The following is an 11,733-nucleotide window of genomic DNA, read 5'->3' on the forward strand; positions in this document are numbered from 1 at the left end:
CTTCAACAAAATTCCTCATAAAGATGAAAGGAGGGGAAAGCTTGTTACTGAAAGTTAAACTTCCCAGGGTGCACCACAGACTCCACGCCAGCCGTGGCTGTGTGACATGAAAGCTGTACTTCCAAAACAAAGGGACAATCAGCAGTGCTGCCACCAACACCTCCTCCCTCTGGATAGTCGGAAAGACTATGTCCGGTCCCCTAAAGGAACCTGTTCTTTGCTGTGTGGGGGATAAAATCTTTAACTACCAAATGCCCTTGTTGTCCCTGAATGAAAAAGACGTGATGAACTCTGGCAGGGTCGGGTTGTTCTACAACATCTGAAGCTTTACAAAAATAAATAAACAAATTAAATAGCTTTTGTCTGGTTTGCCTCGTCAGCTTTCATTACTGTAAGGATGGATGCAGCAAAAGAAGTGTTTCCTTCTTTTACTCCAGGATGGAATGAAGCACAACTTGTCCTTCTGCCCTCTATGGTTCAGGGCTGAGCTCCGTGGCCTATTCTTACTCACCCACTGGAAAAGATTCGACGGCAAAGGCTACTTTGATGGGCTCAACTCCCAGAGTCCCAATTTGAAGTTGTTCTTTTCCACTTAAGGAGACATTTCATCCCTCCCCCCACCTTTCATTTAAAAAAAAATGTTTTGAATGCAAAGTGACATCACAAGGACCTCAAGGTAGCTTAATATATAAATTCTGCTAGTTGACATTCTAGACTGTGTCAGCACACAAGGTCAGCTCAGCTAAACTAACCAGCTGCCAAACAACGACTTCAGGGAAACATTTTTGGATGTACATGTGGCTGAGCCAAAGGCAAACCCAAAAATCTCAAGTGAGAGCATAAGTACTTGGGCTTTAAAAAAAAATAGGCCATGGTATTTAATCTTGTTAAGCAAGTTTGGGCTGGGCATTTGTCCATGATGGACAATGGAGAATCCTAGAAAAAAAGTATCTTTAACTGAATGACCCTGCTTAGTCCAAGGCCTTGTGCTTATCTCAGCATGGCTACTGGCTGAGATTGGGAACCGGCCTGCTCTCCCTGCTATCTTCATGCCTGCCTGTTCAGTAAGATACCAGGGAAAAGATGTATGCAGACCATAGAGAGAATGTTTGTCCTTCTTCAAGTCCTTCAAGCTGTAGGAAGCATGCGTCTTGAAGAAGCCTGTAAGAAACTGCCAACATGAGGGGCTAATGGAGAGCTGGCACAGATAGCTGAAATCTACACATCTGCTGTGGAATTTACAATATAGTAACAATATATGCACCACCCCCAAGTATGTAGTGGGAGGTTCCAGGCCAGACAAGAGTCTCAAATAAGACACACACAAAATGATCAGTCATCATTTGGGCAATGGCTGCCACAGCCTCATTGAATCTTATTGTGACAGTCCCAAGGAGCAGTATGTTGGCAATTATTAATAAAAATGGTCCCTGTAGATTACATAGAGAATGATCAAACATCTATCCAGCTGTGAAGGAAAAAAATATCTCTTCTAGTCATGCATTCATTTAAAATTTGCTCCTATAAAAGGGAAATAGAACATGAATCTTCTACATACAATGAAAAAAAAACTCATAAATAACATAGTTACTCTACCAGAAAATTAAATGCAAAGTATACTGACCCTCCTCTTCTGAGATGAGTTGGTAAAGGTGGTGCTTCTTTGAACACTTCTTGGCCTTTGATTTCTCTGAAGCCTCCATCATAAGTTAGCTGGAGTGAGTGACTTTTTAAGTGGCCAATGGCATTTGGTTCTGTTAAATGACTTCCATTGATTTTCACCGTAGAGCTCCCCATCGTAACTCCTTCTTTGTATTGTGTTATCTTCTTTGCTGTAATAACAAGAACATGTTTTCTCAAAGTATTTCTTATTTCAGGAATTAGTGCCTTCCAATGTTATTTTCTATCGTAATTTATAGGATTTTAAAGTTATTTGTTACTTATGTTTTATGGCCAAGCCTCCCTGAACACAAGACTGCGCCACAATGACAAGTTTAAATCATCACTTTCTGCAGCTAAAAATGAATAGGATCTTAACTCCATTGGCTTCATGTCTACTGGAAAGAAAACAGAATTTAGGGTATGGCCTATTTAGTCTACCTACCTATTTCCATGTTCCCTAGTCATATCTTTTCTCATATGTTACATTGTTTCATCTTAAAATAGTTTATCAAGTGCCTCCCTGAGGTCAAACTCTGCCTTAGACAGTTGGCTGAATTAGCGGCAAAACAGAGATATTTTGCCTCAAAAATAGTCCATCCTCATGGGTGTAAAAATACAACAGTAATACACCATAATAAATAAGATTTACGGTCTGCTATAACATAATAAGCATGACCAAAGAAAGCAAAAATAGCAAAGAGAGTGGAAAAGGGTAAAAGGGGGTAGGAAGAGGGGCAATAAGGGGTCATGGGAGCATAAGGGATGTTAATATGGAGGCTGGATGGCAAAAGAGTACCTGGGCTGGGAGAGGAACAGCAGGAAAGCAGTGTGGGAGGAGAAGGGGAAAGAGGTGGTCAGAGGGGCCCAGAATTGTACGGCTGGGACTTATTTATAAAGTTTTCTAGTGAGGCCTGAGGTAAAGTTGCACGAAGACATTCTACTTCTGAAACAAAACACAATGAGTTTATAAACACAGACTCTTAGACTTAAAATACCACACTTTTATCATCAGTCAATTGACCATCGAAGTTTTGTCTGGGCTGCTACTGGATTCTATCTAGTGTGTGATAAAATATTTTGTCAAAGGAGAAGAGAAAGTAAATCTGCAGTATGGCAGGAAGGCAGGGGCTTGGGGAGTGAAATGAGCTGTATATAGGAAAATAGTATTTTGCAAGTTTTTCCAAAATGACTCAAGGTTTCTTTTTCTGTACTTATTTAGAAACCAACAAACCCATAAATGCTAACAATAACAAAACCACCTATTGCACACTGACCAAGTTCGCTGCTTTCAAAACACTAAACTTTAAACCTAAAGTGAGCCCAGCCCTCATGTTGATGATGAGAAAATTAAGAACTCAAAAGACTAAATGACCCATCTGAAGGCACAGGAAAGCCAGGCCTACAAGGCACAATGAACACACACTTCCAAACCCATCAGTTATGGGGTGGAGCAGGTATCTGAACACCACTCAGTAATGTGGGCAAGCTGCTTAACTTCTCTCACCTCTTCAGTGGCCCATCCCTTCTCTTGTGCCCCATTCTTGGGAATAAAATAAGGATTAAATGATGTGGCCCAGCTGGGCATCAGTGGCTCACACCTGTATCCTAGCTACTCAGGAGACTGAGATCTGAGGATTGTGGTTCAAAGCCAGCCCAGGCAGAAAAGTCTATGAGACTTTTATTTCTAATTAATTAAACACACACAAAAAGAGCCAGAAGTAGAGCTATGGCTCAAGTGGTAGAGTGCTAACCTTGAATGAAAAAGCTAAGGGACAGTGCTCAGGCCCTGAGTACAAGCCCCAGTACCAACACACACACACACACACACACACACACACACACACACACACACTTAGGAGATGTTGTCATTGTTACTGGAACTTTGTCTTCTGGTCCAGGTCCCTGTAACCACACCACTGTACACAACCGTTCTACTAAATTACTCAGCACACATATTGTTTTGATTACAAAGCACTTTTAGTCTATTGCTCTTTTGGCATTTCTTTCACCCGTATTTATTAAACACTACCATGTGCCAGGTGCTGTTCCGTACACGAACAATCCTATGGAGAACAAGATGTCCTAGCCATCATAGAACTTCTAGAAGGGGAAACAGAACCATATGTTCTATTCTCCCAGCTACTGGGGTGAGCAGCGGATCATTGCTAACCTAGAGCACTACCCTGGGCCCATTCAAACGCCTGATGGAGGGACATCAGTAAACTAAGCATGTATGACAAAGCTTGGTGTCAAAGCTTGTGCACATATATGTAGCACAATGTGGTAATTCTGTCGTGGATGATATGGACATATCCAAAGGAGACAGCTACGTGCAGCCCTGCCACATGGAAACACTGACCTACAGATATTTCTTTCATATCTGCTATATGCCACAACCTGTTTTAGGTTCTTGGGCTACAAGTAGAGAAGTACACATTTCCTTTTAAATTGCTCAGTGCAGTCATGGAGACAGAGAGGGCAGACGAGAAAAGGGATGAATGCAGTACAGCGTGGACCCAGCCAGGTAACAAGGAGGTAGAGAGTAGAGAAGATTGGGAGTTGATCAGGGAAAGATGTGTGAAAGAGCTGCAGCCTGAGCAGCGGCATCTGGATGGGTGAATGGGAGGCAAACAGAAAGAAATGGAGCAGAGTCCAGGTAGCTGCAAGGGCTATTTTGAAATTCTTACTGTCTAAACAAAGAAGTCCACACCCAGCAAATTATACAGTGGGTCCTGTCTAAATCTTGAGGTAGAAATGTGGGTGTGGGAACTACAAGGGCTTCCACAGTGATAGTGGCCCCCTCTGGGTAAGGGGACAGAAGGAGAGGCGAGAGAAGGGCTTGGAATTCAAGGCTGGAACCAGGTACCCATAGAGCTGAGCAAGCAATAGAACTGGGACCTCACCCCTTCAACCAGGGGTGAGAAAACTACTGACCCAGCAAATCTAACCTGCCTCATATTTCTACAAAACTAGGAACTAAAAATGGTTTTTACATTTTTGATTAAAAAGAATCATATGAAGAGCAATGATTTATGACAAGTGAAAATTACATGAAGTTCAAGTTTCAGTGGCCAAAAATCAGCAAATGGCTGCTTCTATTCTCTACTGCAGTGTTCAATGTGCTGGAGAGAGATTACATGCTCATAGGGGCCTAAGATGATTACAATCTGACTCTTCACAGAAAAATGGTGCTGTCTTCTATGGTTTTCCAAGCTGTGTTCTCAAGAGACAGATCCCTCAGTCAAGCAGGTTTGGGAAATGTGGGTTGGACTTAAACTAAATGGATTTCTTCCCTGGATGGTTTTTCATACCCTTTAATGTGTTTTGGAAGGCCAGGAATGGCCGGTGTTTCCATGACTGATTTAAATGCTGGATCCTTTCCCAAGGAAAATCTGTCCACATTCTGCCTACACTGTTCCGAGAATTTCTCTGGAACTCAGTTTGGCAAGCACTCCTGCAGCCATGGGGTGGGGAAGGGGTTGAAAGGGTGTTCAGCAATGGGCTGGGAAGGTGGCTCAATGGTAGAGCGCTTGCCTTGATGCATGAGGCCCTGGGTTCGATTCCTTAGCACCATATGAGCAAAAAGAAAAAAAGCCGGAAGTGGCGCTGTGGCTCAAGTGGTAGAGCGCTAGTCTTGAGCTGAAGAGCTGAGGAACAGCGCCTAGTCCCAGAGTTCAGGCCCCACGACCAGACCCCCCCAAAAAAAAGGTGTTCAGCAAGGGGATGATGGCATGTGGGTTATTTCCTTCATGACCTCTTATGCTTCATGGGAGACAGAACATGCTCGTTTTTCATGGCCACATCTGGTTGGATGCTCAACTTCCCTAAGCTCTGCTTGTAGCTAGCTCCAGAGGCTGCAGACAGGGAAGAGGTAAGAAGAGACACAGGGCAGTGGTGAGGAAGGAGAATGCAGACTGTGAGAAGCAGAAGAGGCCTTGATGACTGAAAGTGTGACAGGCAGGCCCTGAGTCTCTCTGCAGCTTGAATAGCAGGGAATACATTAGCCACAATATCATATCCAGTTTGCAAGCAGTTCTGAATTCAAAGCCATACAACTGTGGGCCCGATTGAGATGATTGCCCCATCCCCTTTTCAAACCAGAAGGTCCAAACCTGCCCCCACACCCTAAGCCAGCCCTTATCTACTGACTTTCAACTACAAACAACTTTACACTAAGGGCAAGGCTAGGCCCTTTCCCTCCAGGCATAGATGACTTTGGGGCCTTGGTGTGAACAGAACACCTTTTTTTAGACAATAGTGCCTTGGAAATAAAATCCACACAGCTTGTACACAAATGACAGATTCCAAGGCACAGAGCGCCAGTATTTACTTTAAATTGATGTGTGCTTTTAAAACAGCAATGACTTTTTTACTGCTGTTATTTCCTGTGTAGAGCCATTGGCCTTTAGGGATGTGAGCTCACTGCTAACAGGTGGATTAGAAGAACCACATTGAAGATATGTTTCACTGCATGTAGGCATGTAGGTAGGTGGTGGCTGGCCTCTGTACGGTGACTATTAATGGAGGGAGGGAGGGAGGGAGGGAACTGAGCTGGGGAAGGAGGGGCCTGAGGTTGAGTGGGGCGGTGGTAGGGGGAAGCAGACATTCATCATCCAGTCACTTTCCCATCACCAGGAACTTTTTGGACTCATATAATTTTTAAAAAATCCATTTATAATTTGACCCTGAACACAAACTGACAGCTGAAGTGAAGTTTCTTGAAGGAATACTTACCATTATATGTACTTCTATTCTATTTTATTTTTTAAATAATGCTAATATGGTCTGCCAAATTGTTTTTTATTCTACTAACAGATCTTTCCCTGAAGCTTGGAAAACTCTGTGTATGATCCCACCCATGGCAGGCAGTCTTTAGAACATGAAGTCTCCTGGATTAAGCTCCAGACAACACTGCTGTGGCAGGAAGAAAAATCCCATTCAAGTTTGTTTGTTTGTTTGCTTGGTTTTTAACAATAAAATAGGGGCTGGGAATGTGGCTTAGTTGTAGAGTGCTTGCCTAGCATGCATGAAGCCCTGGGTTCGATTCCTCAATACCACATACACAGAAAAAGCTAGAAGTGGTGCTGTGGCTCAAGTTGTAGAGTGCTAGCCTTGAGCAAAAGAAGCTCAGGAATAGTGCCCAGGCCCTGAGTTCAAGCCCCAGGACTGGCAAAATAAGTTAAGTAAGTAAGTAAATAAAGTTCTGTTTTAATTTACTGATTCAGATCATTGTAAATATTCAACAATAAATAAGACAGAAGGGGCTGAGGGTGGAAAACTAGCTAATGTCATTCATTTGATACTCGGCTATAAAATAAACATGGGGAGAGAAAGCAAATTTTAAATCACCACTAACCAACCAAAGGAGATGGCAGAGAGAAAGAAGAAAAAGTGCTCCAGTAACTCTGGCTTTGGAGGGGTTTGCGATGCTGGAGAGTGAGCCACACCCACCCTCTTATGTGGTGGGGGGAAGGGGCTGACACACTCGGGTTTAAAGCTTAACCCTGCTCTGGGAACTTGGCAGGAGCAGCCTGTAGTGGGGAGGAGTCCTGACCCTTAACCTGGAAGGAAAAGGAAGCTTGGAAGCAAGGCCTGGCTGCTTGGTCACAGGGTTAAGCAGCCCCATACATGGCAAGGGACCCATTCAAGTTTTGCTTATGCAGTTTCAGGAACCAGAAAGGTATTAAATCAAAGGATTAGTGTTCATGATAAGAATCTTATCATTCTCATTCATTTTTTAATTGCAATTAATTGTGTGTGTGTGTGTGTGTGTGTGTGTGTGTATGTGCTTAGGTGTGCCAGTCATAGGACTTGATCTCAGGATCTGGGGGCTGATCTTGGAGCTTTTGTACTCAAGGCCTAATGCTCTACTACTTGAGCTACAGCTCTACTTTCAGCTTTTTTTTTTTTTTTTAGCTAATTGTAGATAAGAGTCTCATGAACTTTCCTGCCTGGGCTGGCTTTGAACCACAATCCTCAGATCTCAAGACTCTCGAATAGCTGGGATTATAGGTAGGAGCCAATGGCATCTGGCTCTCAAATAGACAACTTTTCAAACTCTAAACATTATTCCTTCCTGACGTATGCGAACCAAGTCTTTGGAAATATTTCTCCTAATACCCTTTTACTACACAGAAATGTTTATTTTAAATAAAACTCTGTGTTATTTAGATATTCTTTGTAAACACCTGGAGAAAATATATAAACTACATATCGCCAACTTTTACCCAACATTAACTCTTAGTTTATATGTAAAAAAGAAACCCAAAAGTTATGGAAAATCACATAAAAATAACTTTTGTAGCAAACTTAAGCAGCATGTCTGTCCCCAGGGTTGAAAGGACATGGCACGGCTTACACTCAGCTGGAGGAAGGGATCTGTCGGGCAGAAGAGCCCCCTGGGAGGCTGCCCGGAACAAGCGTGCCCGGGCACTGCTTATTTTTCGAATCTTCGCAGGGTCCAGTGGGGGCTTAGGCAGGCAGAGGTCCTCTTCTATGGTGGAAGATGGTGGAGCTTTTGGTTTCTGAAAAGAGAATTTAAAAACCAAAAAGATCGGCATCAGTCTCTGCCTCTCAAGGCTCATTCACTCCCCTCGAACTAACCTCCTGCTTTCAGGGGGCACAGGGCTTTGCTTCTTTCTTTCTTTTCCTTCTGGCATCATAGTGGATCCTTAGGTCTACTAGCTCATTAGCCATCAAAATTACCAGGCATCATTCAAGTTCCTAAATCTACTTCCATAACACTTGAACACTTGTGAGATTATCCATATAGATAGGCCTGTCGTCCTTAATTGTTTTTGTCAATCATTTGAATAGACCATTCTGCTACATTGCTTAGCCTATTTGAAAGACACAAGTTACTCAGGCTTGCAAACAAACATGAGTTTTATGAGACGATGAAATTAATTATAATATAGTCAACTAGCTTTGTAAAGTACTGTGTTCAATTTAGTTCAGAAAAATATGTATTGGACACCTATATTGGCCAAGACTTATGTGAACTATGAATACCAATTTTACATACCACAGATTCCACTAAAGTTAGGATTTTGCTTGTTTGTTTGAGATAAGGTCTCTGCAGCCTAGCCTGGCCTTGAGCTCACAGTTCTGTTTTAGCTTCCTGAGTGCTGGATTTTAAGTATGTTACCACTATGCCTCCCTTCAAAGAAGTATTTTTTAAATGATATTAAGAAATTTTAAAACAAATGGCCTATTTGAGATAAGCCTATTTACCCTAGCCATCATGGACTGCAATCCTCCTATTTAGGCTTCCTGCCATATCTGGGATGACAGGTGCATACCACCTGAGAAGCTAGGATTACAGGCATGACCCACTAGCACCTAGCTTTTTATAATAGACAAGCATCCTTGTATTGAAGCCCAGTAAATGCTAGTTCCCTTCCTTACACACTCAGTTCACTCGTTATTATCAGATTTGGTTCTCAATACCTTTGAACTCTTCCCACAAATCAAGACCCTGGCCTATGACATGACTCTAAGGAAGGTGCACTAATTTGTACACAAATACTGCCACAGTTGCTCAGGGCACAGTTGCTTTACTTTGTAATCTCCCCAGTTTGTTGAAAAATAGTTATAAGAGTGTGACTTGTCCATGAAGCTAAAAGTAACAGAAAAGCAAAGAGTATCATATAGGGAAGTAAATACTTTATATAGTTACGAAAAACAAAATTCATAACTTCAGTACTGAAGGTGCAATTAAGGTTTCCTGCACTCTGCAGCTGTGATGTGTCATCTTCATCGATGGGATTGAGAAGGCTGAGGAGATTAGATTAGTAAAACACAGCTCTGGGCATATCAGGGAAGCTGCTTCCAGTGAGGACTCATTAAAGGAGGTGCCCTATCCCAAATGTGAACAATACAGTCCCATACCATAAGCTGGAGCCTGATGGAATATAAGCAAGAAACAGAGGAAGCCCACTAGCTCAGGCTCTCTGACTCCCTGTCTCTCAGGAGCTGAGATACTTCATTCCACCATGAGTTCCTGCCATGACATTCTTCTACAGCACCAGCCTAGAAGCCATAGTGCCCAGGAACCAAGTGTGGAAACCTCTGAAACTTTGAGCTACACAAATTCTCCCTCCTTTAGGTAGTTTTGCTCAGGTATTTTGTGTGCCACAGCAATGAATAGCTGACCAACAAAACAGGCATCTAAAGCAAAACAAGTTTATGACGTTTTGCCACATAATAATGTCAATATAGCAAATGGTCTATTTTACCGATATTGAAACTGTTATAAATGTTTTTGGTAGTAAATAAAAGAACTTATTAAAAGGAAAATTATGGTCTGGAGGGTTAATTTTTCCCCAAAAGACGGTAACCAAATTATCTCTGGTGAGCAATATAGTATAACTGTTCCTTGACCAAAGGCATTATTTGCCTGGTATAAAATTACTATTTATAATAAAATTCAGTCATGTATCTCACTAGATTAGACTATAAACTAATATGTGTAAGGCATTTTTAATTCCTCAAGAGAAAACTACAAGTCTGCAAATGTGTGTGTGTACATGTGCGTGTGTGTGTGTGTGTGTCTGTGTCTGTGTCTGTGTGTCTGTGTGTGTCACTGGGAATTGAACACAGGGCTTTACATGTGTGTCTACCCCTTAAGCCATGCACTGAGCCTTACTCTTTTTTTTTTTTGTCGGTTGTGGGGCTTGAACTCTGGGCCTGAGTGCTGTCCCTCAGCTCTTCAGCTCAAGGCTAGCGCTCTACCACTTGAGCCATAGTGTCACTTCCAGTTTTCTGGTGGTTAATTGTAGATAAGAGTCTCGTGGACTTTCATGCCAGGCTGGCTTTGAATCGCAATCCTCAGACCTCAACCTCCTGTGTAGCTAGGATTGTAGGCATGAGCCACCTGCGCCTCGCTGTATTTTATTTCTGAGATCGGGTCCTTAACTTAGCCTGGACTGCCATCAATTTCAAGATCTTACTGTCTCTGCCTGCTGAGTAGCTGGTATTGTACACATTATCACCATGCTCAGCTAAAACTTTGTAAGAGTTTTTTTATCTTATGAAGTGCAAATAATCTTAGAAATCAGAGAATGTTGTAAATAACTACTAATCTTCACTTGAGAATCTCTCTTCACAGGGTTTTCCTTCTCACTAAACAAACCAACAACTTAAGTAAAATCAAGTACACTGGAAAGGCCAGATTTTAAGACTTGATTTGGCCAATGGGACTCCAGATTCACTGAAGATACAAAGCCAGATTCATTGAAGACACAAAGACCATTTTGATGCAACAAACTAGACAAGGAAGGTGTAATTCATAGTTCACTTAAAGGATTAAACTGGCCTTGATTCATCCTAAAGCCTGAGCCCTTGACTAATCTCTGCCCTTGATTCCTCAGATCCAGAGACTGAAGGCAGGGTCTCCCCAACTCTGCATAAAGGCTGGAAAGCAATTAATGACATCCCACTCAGAAAGTTGATAATGATGTAATTTATGAGTCAACAGAATGCACACATAGAGTATAAGACCTCTTAGAAGTCAAAAATTAAAAATTCTCCTTAGACTAATTTTGTTGTTGTTGGTCATGGGGCTTGAACTCTGGGTCTGGGTGCTGTCCCTCAGCTCTCAACTCATGGCGAGTGCTCTACCACTTGAGCCACAGTGCCACTTCTGGTTTTCTGGTAGTTTATTGGAGATAAGAGTCTCACAGAGTTTCCTGCTCAGGCTGGCTTTGAACTGGGATCCTCAGATCTCAGCCTCCTGAGTAGCTAGGATTCCAAACATGAGCCACCAGTGCCCAGCTAAGACTAATTTTTTGAGGTGTCAGTTCTGTGTGCATTTCTATCACTAAAATTTTCTCCACAGCTTTTCTGGATTCCTATCACCTGAAGCAGGAAGGAAGGAAGGAAGGAATAAGAGGAGAAGGAAGAAACAACAATGATAACAATGACAACATAGGGCTGGGAAGGTGGCTCAGTGGTAGAGCACTTGCCTTGCATGCATGAAGCCCTGGGTTCGATTCCCCAGCACCACATAAGCAAAAAGAAAAAAAGCCGGAAGTGGCGCTGTGGCTCAAGTGGTAGAGCGCTAGCCTTGAG

General features: G+C 42.5%; 1 protein-coding gene across 1 annotated transcript in view; it reads right to left on the reverse strand.

The window, feature by feature from the left end:
• The window catches only part of Armc2 (armadillo repeat containing 2), a 100,834-nt gene that overhangs the window by 79,293 nt on the left and 9,808 nt on the right, over positions 1–11,733 (reverse strand). Inside the window, exons 4-5 of the mRNA XM_013022356.1 lie at positions 8,021–8,186; positions 1,625–1,832 (exon numbers count right to left, since the gene is read on the reverse strand). Of these exons, the coding sequence (XP_012877810.1) occupies positions 1,625–1,832; positions 8,021–8,186 (374 nt within the window). The remainder of the gene's footprint in view (positions 1–1,624; positions 1,833–8,020; positions 8,187–11,733) is intronic.

This window comes from Dipodomys ordii, unplaced genomic scaffold, assembly GCF_000151885.1.
Source record: "Dipodomys ordii isolate 6190 unplaced genomic scaffold, Dord_2.0 Scaffold62, whole genome shotgun sequence".
NCBI classification, from domain to species: domain Eukaryota; kingdom Metazoa; phylum Chordata; class Mammalia; order Rodentia; family Heteromyidae; genus Dipodomys; species Dipodomys ordii.